The sequence below is a fragment of the Urocitellus parryii genome, chromosome 1, assembly GCF_045843805.1.
Source record: "Urocitellus parryii isolate mUroPar1 chromosome 1, mUroPar1.hap1, whole genome shotgun sequence".
Classification (NCBI taxonomy): Eukaryota; Metazoa; Chordata; class Mammalia; order Rodentia; family Sciuridae; genus Urocitellus; species Urocitellus parryii.
Window position 1 is genome coordinate 138,901,589 of NC_135531.1, and position 13,021 is coordinate 138,914,609.

Consider the following 13,021-nt stretch of genomic DNA (forward strand, 5'->3'; position numbering starts at 1 on the left):
AACACTAGCATTTTGAATGTGAGAACTCTTCCTTGTGTGGATGAACTATTGATTGTAGAACATTTAACATCCCTGAACCCCACCTAATGAAAGCTATTATTATCCTCCAACCATTGTAACAAGAAACACATCCCCCACAGTATATGTGTGTAGTATATATACCTTCCTAGTAAAGTCAGGGATTAGAATTAGGTTTAGAATTAACATGACCTATGTGAAGCAAACAATACAATACAATTGTGCAAACAGTAGAATTCACCGTGGAACCCTTGGAAATCAGAGTTAAACAAGAAAAAAAAATTAAGTTCAGTACTCATGGAGAGTCATGATAACACCTTGCAATTCATTCCTCTATATGTTTTATAGGAAATCTCATAAATTAATTGTGTGATACACATCTTTTTTATTTTATAAGATGTCAATCACAATAAACTCTTTTACTTGGAGATTCTCATTGCACTGAAGTACACACTGTGGATTCATAAATGTGAATCATTAAATCTTGTTTGTTGGCTTTTAAAAAATGTTTCCTCACTACAGTAGGAAAAACACCTGGAAGATTAACCTGGCATTCAAGGCCCTTTATTAATGGGTCAACCTTCAAGACTCTTCCTCTCCCATGACTGACACTTTCTTTTAAAAACAATTTTACTGCTTCTTCTGAGCAAGTCCCCTATATCCTGCCTCTAGGTTTTTACTCATCCCTTCACCCACCTTGGCTGTCCCCACTTTTGCTCCCTGCTGCCCTTGAATGCTCAGCTCTGATGCACCCCCATGGAGCTAGCCTTCCCTGATCCTATGATCCCTGCATATAGCTCACAATGAAGCTTCTTGACCTCAGGATATTGTTAGTAGTATGCTGACCTGGCACTAAAATATCATACTGACATTTGCTTTATATTTTAGAACACACCCCACTTTGCCTGTAAATTTGAGACAGTTCTTGCCTTCCTAATAAAGCAGCTGATTAATAAATGCAGATAATAAAGGTCTGCAGAAATCCTATTGCTTTCTGAAAAGCCATCTGGAAATGTGTTTTAGGAGATTTCAAAATAACTCTTAGACTAAGTAATATATTTATTTATTTTTTTTTCAGTACTGGGGATTGAACCCAGGACCTTGTACATGTTAGGCAAGCACTCTACCACTGAGCTACATCTTCAGCCTTTTCTATTTTATTATAAGGCAGGGTGTCACTAAGTTGCTCAGGGTGGCCTTGAACATGAGATCCTCTTTCCTTAGCATCCTGAGTAGCTGGGATTACAGGAGTGAGCCACCATGCTCAGTTCTATAACTATAATGAAATAAGTGAGATAATTAACTTTTATTATAGTGATGGAAAGGTTTATTTTGCTACACAGTTTTGGAGGTTCCGGTCCACAGTAAATTAGCCCCGTTTCTTGGGCCTATAGCAAGACAATCACTGGAGCACACGGCAGAGAAACAATCATAGTGTTTACTCTGATAAGGTCAAGGAAAGAAATAAATGATGGAAATCATGTAAAAATTCCAGCAATGTATCTAATGCCTGATAAAAGCTAACTAAATGCTTACTGGGTTTTTTTCTCCCTTCTAACTTTTTCATATTTCTAAGTTTCTGGTGTTACTATAATAAACAGAAAAAGAGCTCTAAAGAACAGTTTTAGTTTTTTTTTTTTTAAGTGCATTGATTAACTTATTGTTACCTATACTATTTTGCTCCAGTTGTTGCAAGATAACATCTGGGTTAGATCAGAAGGACTTCTTGGGAAAAATAACCATTAACCATAGATCAAGTAGCTAACAGTATATAAAGATATCCCAAGCAAGATCAGGTATTCCACCAGACATGATCCAAATCAACTTGAGAAGCATTCAGTATGATTAAACTCCAAGGTAGAAGAATTGACAAATTCCAAGGGTTTTTCCAGCTCAGCATCTTAGAAACTAACCTTGAGGACAGGTCCAAGGTATAGGGCAAAGGGTATTGTGGCAAAGGTCATCACATAGAAATCTGCAGATTTGTGAAGGGGGGGGGGAGGCCAGGTTCTTGGATAATACCTAGATTCACTTCCTGTGTTGTACTGATAAGACACTGGGACTCAGAGGAACGCATTTGTTAAACAACTAGCAGAAAAGCCTCCTCTTCCACATCTCTCCTCTTCCACCTTCCCTAGAAGTTTGTACCTGTTTTAAATTCTCAGCCAGAAACACGATGTACACGCAGCAGAAGCCCAGCTGGGTGATAATAAGGAAGAAGCTCACTATATGCCTAGAAGAGAGGAGAGGAGTCAGGGGCTTGTTATCATAAAACTTTGCAGTTCCATTTCTTGCCATTCTGTCCCCTGTCCCCAGGGATTGGTGGTCCTATAACAGCACCCTTGGTCCTTCTACCACAATCAACAAAGAGGCAGTAAAAAGTGATGTAACAATAGTTCTTTGTGAAAAGTAGTTTTCTAATACCCTCACACTCTCAGCACAGGGAGCAGTAAAATTCTTCCTGGTTATGAGCCTCTCCACCCTGCCACCCTGGTCAGGCTCTGCGACATTCCTCACCCCACTGTTATTATTGATGTGGGACAACAGTAAACACAATGTTTTTTATTAGCTACCATTAACATTTAACATATTTTTTTCCTACCATGGGCCAGACTCAATGGAAGGTACCAAAGATGTGCAGAAAAACAACTTAGGGTCCCTTCCTCGGGTGGTACATAGGCTAAAGGGTGCTATGGACACAAGTTAATATCATAATACAAGACTAAGGACCATAGTAAAGGACACTTTATCCAAACTATGGGCAGCCAGAAAACCTTCTTAGGAAAAAAAAAAAACAATATATGAACAAGAGTCCCTCAGGAAGGTGGAAAAAAAGAGAGAGAGGAGGAAAAGAAGGAAAGAAGAAAGAGAACAGCCACTGGAAGTAGAGGGAGATGAGGAGGGAGAGGTAGAGCAGGAGGAAGACAAGAAATGAGGACAGGGCATTTCAGCAGAGGGAGCAGGCAGATTCACTAGCTTCCTTGTGCAAAGGGCCCTGGAGGGGCAGGATTGGATGGAGAGACTGGGTAGGAAATTCTTTCATAGGTGGAGGTGAAAGAAGGCAGCAGCCTGAACAAAGACATGTCCACTAGCATTAGAGAATCAGAGCATTTGAAAAGATTCCGGGAAGCCAGAGCTTCTAGAACTTGGTGATCACCGACTTCTGGGGATGAGGGAGAAAATGACATTAGGGTGCTCTGCAGACTTTTGACTTGGATGGCAAAATGAATGCGGAAACTCAGAACAAGTTTTAGGATAAAGGGAAGAAACTTTTAATGACACATTCGGTCTCTGAATTGTTGCGCTTGAGGTTCTGGAACTGTTCAGTTGTAGATAACGGATAAGACCTTAGGGAGGCAGACCCTTGTTGGAAAGTTCACAGGGTGAGAAGAGGAGAAGGCACACGGCTGCAAACAAAGATGAAGGAATAGATTTAGTCCCAAGTACCAGAGGACAAAGGGTGTCGACTCATGTGTGTCACTCCTGAGAGCTAAAAGGTGGACTTATAGAGAAGAGTTAGCTCAACAAGGATCCTTAGCGCCTTGGTCTTTTTCTCTCTCTTCATTTTATATCCTCTCCCTAAGAGACCTCTTCTGCCCCCAGCTTCATGGCTGATGACTTTAATTTTGTCTCTCCTGCGTGAAGATCAGATCGGATCTGTATAGACCCATTGGACAGTTCTACCTGACTGTCTCTCAGGCACCTCAAACCCAGCTTGTCCAAAATACAAGTCATCAGAAGTCTCCCTTCTCTCTCAATCCCAGGAGGTGATGCATGATCAACTTTCTTCATCACCATTGCCATCAGCTTGGTGCAGCCACATTGCCACTCGTTGGGACTTTATCAACAGCCTCTTTGGGAGTCTGTCTACTCTTGCTCCCTTCGACCTGCCTTCCTCACAGAAGCCAGATGGTACTTCAAACAGTGCAAATATGACCACTTCCCTGGTTCAGCCCCTTTGCCTTTACAAAAAGAGCAAAACCTGCAGAAGGGTCTGAAATGTGCAACTTGATTGAGCACCTTGCTCCTTCTTCTGTTTGACCTCCCTGATTCTCTCACCTCAAGCTACCTGGTCTTTTTGGACCTTAAAACTGATGCCTACACCCTCCTGCTTCTGAGTCTTCACACCTGCTCTTCCTTCTTCCTGGCAGGTCGTCAGGCCTCTGCCTACTTCCCCTGAGAAATTCCTTATCTTTCAGGATTGCCTTCATCAGGACTCCACTCAACTGTTCCAGCCTAGGAAGCCCCCGACCTGATCTACACACACACCCTTATTTTCTAGCTGCTAGCTAGTACTTCTTTCCATTATTATATTTATCCCAGTAGATAGGCTCTCTAGTCTCTGCCTTTTCCACTGGACTCTGAGTTCTGCAGGGAAAAGCCTCTTGTTTGCCTTGTTCCTCATGGTATTTCTTTCCAGGGTCCGCAAAGTAGGAACGACAGGATAATATGTAGCTTAATAAAAGAGTGAATAATATTAGACTTGCATAAAAAAGGAATGAGTACCCTATCGATGGAGGTATGCAAGGAGTGAGATCTGGGATCTGATCAATGAACTCTTTCCCTGTGACATTCTGTTCCACATGAACCACCTTTCCAGGGAAGAAGGTATCCGTAAGAGCAGCATCTTCTCCTCCTGTATTACAGAAGATGAAGCAAAAGCAAGATACCTTCCCCAGTGGGCGTGAGTTTGGAGCCAGGTGCTGGGGCTGGCTTCCAGTCCATGCATCACGGTATCCCCATAGTCCATAAAGGGCTTGTTGAACCTGAGGAGAGAACACAAGCATGGATGCGAGAGATGGTTTAACCTAAGATCACATACTCACCCATCAGGAGATGTGGAGCAAGACAGAACACATCAAGAAGGTACAGAGAATACTGGGGTGGGGATCTAAACTCTAATTCATGCTTTGATACCTGGCAGTAATTCTGTGGTGGCTTGTTTTCCTTTCCCGTCAAATACGGCTGTTACTATATAGCAAGCATAATAATAAAGACTTTGTGTGGGTACGGTAGTTTCCATGCCCATGTTTCCCATTGGATCTTCATGACAATTCTCCAAGGCAAGGTTAGGCAAGGATTGTTTATATCCAGTTTGCAGGTGAGCCAACCACATAAACACAATGGCCTGAGATCATCTAACTGACTCTATGGCAGAATCTTATTCAGGTCCCTGCCCCTAAATGCTCCTCTCTTTTTTTTTTTTTTGGCCACATTGGGGAAAAAATTAAGAAATAAACTCTTACTTCTTATGTGTAGGATGTTTCTGGGATGCTGTTTTTCTCACCTGTGACAGAAGCGCCGGGCACACCTGACCAAGATGTGCATACAGTGGCAGGCAATGAAGCCCATCACCAGTAAACTGAGCGGACCCATCTGGAGGAAGAGGCGACAAAGAGCAGAGCAAGAGAGAGAATTTATGAAGGACACTGTGAGCAGCAATTGAGGAGTTTAAGAACCACGAAGAACTTCCTAGAAAACTGGTTTGCAAGCCTTTTTTAGTATTAACAGCTGTTCTTTCAAATACAGTCTCAAGTGGTTGCCCAATAAAGTTCATAAAACCTTTCCACTGGAATATTGCAGGAAGTAGGGAAACCAGAATCATGACCACATGTCCCCTTGATGGCCTCGGAGGCATCTCCAAGGAGACGTAGACCCCACAGAGCACAGTTGAAAAACCAGTCCATAGTTCAACCTGTGTTGTTCTATGGGGGAGGAAACTGAGGCCCAGGGAGTGGACAAATGACTTGCCAAGGACACTAAAGTCTGTGGCAGTGCCAGAGCTCAGGCCTGAACTAGACATCTGGATGCTAAGTCTGCACCAAGCCACCTCCCAGAAGGCTGCTCACCTGAGGCTGCTGTTAAAGGTGAGTGCCTCTCTCCTCCCATCCTACAACCTGGCCATATGGTCCCACCCATGGCTTTCTCTCTTACCAGGATGCCAGCATTCTTCACAGCCAGGGGTAGTCCCAGGATCCCTGTGCCCATGTTGCCTTTCAACACATGAACCAAGGTCTGGAACCCTCTAAAGGAGAGGAAGGAGACATGAGGATGGGTATGGAGGGCAGGAAACCAGCAGTCACTCCCTCACGGCACGCCAACCGACACCTGAGTTAAACTGGGCTGGTGGCCTCCCGGCCGTCTCTCAGGTCATGGATCCTTGCCTGGCATGTCTGAGTCTCCTGTAAGGTGACCACCTATCCCAGTTTTTCCACAACTGTCTCAATTTTAGCAGCTCACTGTGTGCCATTATAACACGTTATAAGAGACACTATGAGAAGTACTTTATCTGTATTTATCTCATTTAATCATCTTGTCAAGACTATAAAATAGGTACTGCTATTATCTTTTTCTTTTTTAATATTCTTTTTTTTAGTTTTCAGTGGACACAACATCTTTATTTTATTTTTATGTGGTGCTGAGGATCGAACCCAGCACCCTGCGCATGCCAGGAGAGCCACATCCCCAGCCCTGCTATTATCTTTAGTTTGCAGAAGGGGAAACTGAGGAAGAGACTTTTTAAAAATGTCTTGTCCAAGGATATATTGAGGAGCTAGTGTTAAAACCCAGGACTACCTCAGAGTCCCTGTTCTTTACTCTCACTTTGGCTGAGCGGCCTCCCAGACAGAAGGCCAGACAGAGGGTAATGAAGTGACAGCCTGAGAGCCATTTCCTCTCTGAGGAACTGAGGCCATAAAATAGTGGTAAAGATAGGACTGAACTCCAAGAAAAGAGAAAAAGGCAGGAAGGAAAAAGAAATCATGGTGATGTCTCAATAAATATGTCAAATGACTTGGGTCATTTGAGGATTGATCTCCGGAGGGGTTTTTTTTTTTTTTTCTCTCTCTCTGCCCAGGGCATTAAGGCTGGAAAATGTCATGCCCCCAACTCCCCTAAAAATAAAAACAAAACAGCAAAAAACTCCCACTCTTTAAGACAGAGATCTAAAGGTCGGTCCAGAGGACAAGGTCTGAACCAGTAGGGAAAAAAATTCTAGGCAGGTGCCCTCTCTCCTGAAGAATCACGTAATAAACCTACTTCCACACCTCTTTACACTGGACCTGGTGAACTCAGGATGAGTACCGGGGTTATATCGATAACCTTAGGAACCTTGGAAATTCCCCAGAAAAGCCTTCCAGCCAGGAGAAGCCCTTAAAAGCAGCAGAGGGATTCTGGAAGGAGCCTGGTCTCTGGAACTGGACAAACCAGGGATTAAAACTCAAGGCCACCACTTAACCTGCTACATCATCTTGAGCAACGTGTTCAACTTTGCTAAGCTTCTGCAAATGTTAGGAGTAATGGTTTCTTGAAAGAAGTTCCCCAAACACCCCTGTCTCTACGTTAAACTCCTAAATCCTTTAGCTTCCCAAGAATCTGCCCTTGATTTGTCAAGGGTTAATGAGAACAATTGGAGGAGAAAGGGGGTGGAGAGTCTCCGCGTGCCTTTCCCTCTCCCTGTGGGTGTCCACATCGCTGACTGAGCACTATTCCCTGGGACCTCCAGTGATGGGCTTGTTTTGCAACCGGGAAAGGGTCAACAGGTCACTTAGGAAATTTCTAACTAAAGGACTTAGGAAATCAGAATTTAGCTTTCAGCCATTCGGCCAACTTACAAACAGTGCAAAGCCCTAGACTGGGAGCCCAAACTCTAGCCCTGGGTTCTAGCCTTGACTCCTTTGATGACCATGGACCACCATCATAGTCACAGCAGCTAGCAAGCCTTTAGGACCCTGCACTTGGGGGCTTTATGCTCATGTCATCTGTGTGGCAGGTACAGACTATCATTTCCCAGACAAGAGATGGGGTAGAGAAGTTCTGTCACTTGCTCAAGCAGGAAGCAGCAAAATGGGACTTCAAACCCAAGGGGCCAGCCTGTTAGATTGCTTCTCTCCCAGCCAAAAGGTCCCCACTGGCTCTCACTTGCTTTATTCTTTTGATTCTTTTTTTCCCCATATTTTTATTGGTATATTATAATTATGCATAGTAGTGGGATTTGTTGTTACATATTCAAACACACACACAATATAGCAATATAATTCGGTCAATATTGTTATCTAGTATTTCCCCTATGCTTCCCTTCCTGCCTCTTCCTGGTCCCCTTCCTCTGTCCTTTGATTCTTAAGTCACTAAAACTGCCACCAGAGTTCAGGACACAGAGTCAGTTGGTTCCCCCAGGGCCCTTGATTGAGAAATATCCCTGCTCTGCAGTGGTAACCCCAGGGCCTGAACATTTTATCCTTAGGGTCACTAATACCAAGCAACCCCCAGGACCGGCTCCAAAATAACTGAACCACGCCAGTGCCAGTCATAGTGTCCATTCCTGAACTACCCTGCAGGGTAGCTGCGGAGAGAGGCTTTTCCTCTCCATTATAGTAACTTCTTCCTCTCTGTTGCACACCCCTGTCCTCCTCATTCATAGTTTCCAGGGACATCGTCCTTCAATTCAAACTGACACCTGTTCACCCCAGCTTTGCATGTAAAAAACCTAGAATGAACTCTGACTGTCCATCCACTGCTCCCCCTAGGACCCCAATGGTGTCCAGACTTTTTTCTTAAAGCAGCAGGAGCTCTCCACCACCTACCCCTGCACTTCCCTAAGTGAACTGGCTAGACTGATTTGTTGTGGGGTCAGGTGTGAAAGCGGGGAGCTGGAACCCCCCTGTAGCATGGCTTCCCTCTGTGTCAAGTTCTGAAAGCCTGTGAATATTGCCCCCCACCCCTGTCTCCTCACCCCTAGGGAAGAAAGGAGCATCTGCCACCCATGTTGGGTTTGGTGTCCTCACTGCAATTCCAGTGGAAGAAGAGGCCAGTCTTACCACAGGAAGGAAGCAATGCTTAGTTCTCGGTGGGGCCATTATGGTTTTAAGCTCAGGTTTCACCTTCTCTCCTCCAAGAAGTTAGTGATCTCGCCTCCCTCATTAACCAAAAATTGACAGTAAAACCAGCCCGTATCCTAATGGCTTAATGACTTACTTCATGGGTGGCCTGGGCTACCTGGGCCTTCATTCCCCAAGAATATCCCTAAGGGCTTTTCTGACTCCACTCCTTCCCCTTTAAGCTGTCATCTGACAAAGCCTCTAACAGTCTTGGTTCTCCCATCTGCACAATGGGTTGAAGGTCAGACACACCCACCTCCAGGTTTTTAACCAATGTTCCAGCTTCCAGGCTGGATAGCAGAAATGTGGCTGACAGAAAACAGCACTCACGTTATGCCCTTGGTCTTGTCCAAATCCGTGGATTCTGAAGAGTTTACATCCAAGAAACCGGAGTCCTTGTTCTGCAGGTTCTTGGTACTTTGGAGAGATGACCTAAGGTCCAAATTGAGGGAAACAGCTCCCTGGAGGTCCCTGACATTCTTTGCCACAGCCATGACTGCTTCAGAAAGGGAGAGCTCAGGGTGACAAGGAGGTTTACGTTGGAAGGAATCAAATGGGAAGCTGTCTGGTGCAGGTGCAAGACCCAGCTCAGTGGCTGTGCCTTGGCGCGCTCTGCTGAGCTGGAGCGAGGCCCCGCCCACCTTCCCCAGAGAGCGGTGCCTCCTCCTCCGGCCTGAAGAAGCCGGTGGAGGAGGAGCCACGCCCCCGAGGAGTAAGAAAGGAGGGAATTGGAAAGGGAGTAGGGTCAGGATCGCTGGTTGGTGTTACCCCATAACTGTAATGGGAACAACCACTACAGTGATTTCCAAAACCTGCGCTTAACTAGGTATTAAAACTTTACCAAGGGAGAGACACCCTTAGCTATTTTTTCCCCATTTAATCCTGTAAATGGAATCACTGAGGCTTCTTGAAGTGAAGGAATCTGGCTGAGGTCACATGCCAGAAAGTTACAGAATGGGGACCAGAGCCCAATTGTCAGGGTTTTAGCCAATTGCCTATTTCTGCCTCCAAGAAAATACCTCCCATCCCTTTCTCTGCATCTCAGGGTAGGGTCTCCCCTTCTAGCCTCCTCAGTCCGCTGCTAAAATATTCCAGCTAGGAGCTCCCACTTCTTAAAACGGAGAGAAAAGGAACATTCCCTGGCTCACCCAACTGCTTCATTGCTTTCATGAGGCTCCACGGAGAGGCTCCAGATATTTTTTGGAATGAGGAAAAAAGGTAGAGATCATACAACTCCCAGTGGCCTTTTAGCAGTCAGTCTTGGGTCCCAGGAGAGGGTGTGATTTGCCCAAGGTCACACATGACTTTCAGGACAGAACTCTGCAGCTAAAGAGGGTCTTGGGAGTTTCTCTGGGATTCCCTTCTCTGTCATTATCTGTGCTCAGCGCAGAGGAACCCACAAAATCATAGCATTTTACTCAAGCCGTACCACTCTCCCTCCATCATCTCATTCTCCAAACCAACATTTATTGAGGGCTTACTATGTGCCAAGAGCTTTATTTAAATATCTCACTGCTAACTGGTAGACCCAACATAGATTTCTCAGGGTCCCTCCCTTACATGGGACTCTTTTCAAGATCCCATATGCAATTTTGAAATTGTATTTTTCCCCACGCCTTCCTGCCCCTCTCCCCAGCCCCAATAATATAAGCCTCAGGTTCCTCAAAACCTGACAACTTTTCTGGGTAGCATTGTTATTTTGTTTTTATTGATGTGGAAACTGAGGCTCAGAGAGGCAAAGAAGAGTGTGCCAAGGGTCACAGCTAGTACAGGGCAGAGTCTGAACTCCACAAGGTCCTTCTATGTCTGTAGTCTGCAGCTTTGACTACCACACTGCCCCCCCTTGGTTTCACTTCTGACCCCACCCTTCAAGTTCCTTGCCCTGAATCAACTAAAACCCTTGCTGTGGTTTGTGGAAGGTCCCCTCTTCCCTTGTCTGGAATGATTATATTATATAGCACTATTCCTGGTCTGTGGGGTAGCAGGCTGTGTTCTGTGACCTGCAATTGAGATTCCACAATTTGGTTCTAATCTTAGATCTCATCTCACTGATGGACTTCTGTGCCTGCTCAAGCATCAGGATCAGGGAAATAAGACCGCTCAGAGCTGGAGATGTTTGAACATGGGTTAGTTTTTGCTTTCTTCTCCAGGTTGAGAAGAACCTTAAGTTAATCTTCAAACCTTCAGGAAAGGAGCTTATGGACCGGGGCTTTTCCACATATCATTAGAACAAAGGAAACTTGTTGGAGGGCAAGGAGACTGTAGACCCCTCACCTTGTCGCACAAACCACAAGTCAGGTGAAAGGTGAAAGGTGAGAGGGTTTCTCCCAGGGTGGGAGATCCACATTAAGCCCTTCTAGTGTTGACTCAGATATCCACACCTTGGGTTTCATTGTGACTTTATCATGAAGTTATCATGGCCCTGGGAGGAACATTGTCCCTCTTTGAGCCTCATTTTCCCCTTTGTGAAGTGGGTACTAAACTGCAGAGGACTTCAAAGGGCCCAAGGACTGGAGGGATTTGGTCAGGGTGCTCTTCTTTCATGTTGAGATGCAGGCCTAGCTTCCCTGGGGTGAGGCATATGTGCAATTTCTGTAAGGATAACAGTTCCATTGGACAGCTTCATAGAGGAGGGAACAAGTGGAATTTAAATAATGATAATAATTGTATGACTCCTTGAATTATCAGAGTCTTGTTTCTCTCATTCTTTCACGGTAGTTTTGAAATTTGGTGTGTATCAGATTGTCTGGGAAGATAATAAAGAACAAAGAGACTGAGACTTGAAGAGGCCGTAGAATCTAAGCCTTCCCATGTTTCTCAATACATCATGGCATATGATAGGGGATGAAATTTGTGTTCCACTCTTCTGTTGGGTAAGAGTAATTGCTCCCTGCCTTTTTTTTTAATTGACACATAATAATGGTACATCTTTATGAGGTGCAGTGTGATGTGTTGAGACATTTATATATCATGTGTTGCCCAATTCAGGATATTTAATTTGTTATTCATTATCTCCCATATTTATGGCTTTGTGATGAGAGATTCAAAATCCTCTCTTCCAGCTATTTTGAATTATATAATGTTGTTGACTATAATTACCCTTCTGTGTAGCAAAATACCAGAACGTATTTCTCTTCTGTGGCTGTGGCTTGGTACCTGTTAACAAATCTCTGTTCATCACTCCTTCTCCCCTACCCTCTCCAGTTTCTGGTAACCACTATTCTACTATCTGCTTCTATGAGCTCAGTTTTTTAGATTCCACATCCTTATGATATTGGGCAGTATTTGTGTTTCTGTGCCTGGCTTATTTCAGTTAACTTTATCATGTCCCATATTACCACAGATTACAAGATTTCATTTTTTATGACCAAATAGTATTCTGTGTGAAGGTACCACATTTTCTTCATCCACTTATTCATTGATAGACACCTGGGTTGATTCCATATACCTATTGTGAATGCTGCTACATTTCATAGCTTTTTAGTGGAACCAAAGCAGAAAGCTAGGAAATGATTTGCCTGAGGTTGTACCAGCTGGTAGAAATGAACTCCTTTGGACTAGAAGTTGGTGAATCTGAGCAGGATGGGAATTTGTCATGCCATCCTTTTTCCCTCAGGTATTTCTTCCTGCCTGTGGCTGATTACTTTGGCTCCTCCTTCTACATGATCATTATGACAATAATCATGTGTATCAAGTCTACCCCAAGTTTGTCCCATGAGGTCAGCACTATTACCCCCATTTTACAGATAATGAGACTGAGGCCAGAGGGGTTACTTCACTTGCCTGAAGTGACCCAGTAGTACTAGAGGCAAAGCTTTGATTTGGGGCCAAGCTTCTTGAAATGTGCCACTGAAGCTGCTCTTTGGTTATTTATGTTCTTCAACCATACCTAGGCAAAGCAACCCTGAACAATTAAATTCCTTCCCTGTGTAGAGTTCATGCAGTTCAAAACTGGGATTTCGGGCATCAATCAAATCGCTGAACAAATTTTAGGGGCTGAATAGATGGCCAAATCCTCATTTCTCTCTGTAAGGACATTTTCAACATCATCTTTTCTTAAAAGAGTATTTCAACAGCTGGACACACATAATTTGGGAATGAAGGAGAATATGTTTAATATTGACAGT

At 44.3% G+C, this 13,021-nt stretch overlaps 1 protein-coding gene across 1 annotated transcript in view; it reads right to left on the reverse strand.

The window, feature by feature from the left end:
• The window catches only part of Slc36a2 (solute carrier family 36 member 2), a 32,166-nt gene extending 22,778 nt beyond the window's left edge, over window positions 1-9,388 (reverse strand). The window contains exons 1-5 of the mRNA XM_026388326.2: window positions 9,225-9,388; window positions 5,953-6,043; window positions 5,306-5,394; window positions 4,689-4,784; window positions 2,167-2,251 (exon numbers count right to left, since the gene is read on the reverse strand). Coding sequence (XP_026244111.1) covers window positions 2,167-2,251; window positions 4,689-4,784; window positions 5,306-5,394; window positions 5,953-6,043; window positions 9,225-9,388 — 525 coding nt within the window. The remainder of the gene's footprint in view (window positions 1-2,166; window positions 2,252-4,688; window positions 4,785-5,305; window positions 5,395-5,952; window positions 6,044-9,224) is intronic.
• Between the last annotated feature and the right edge of the window lie 3,633 nt (window positions 9,389-13,021).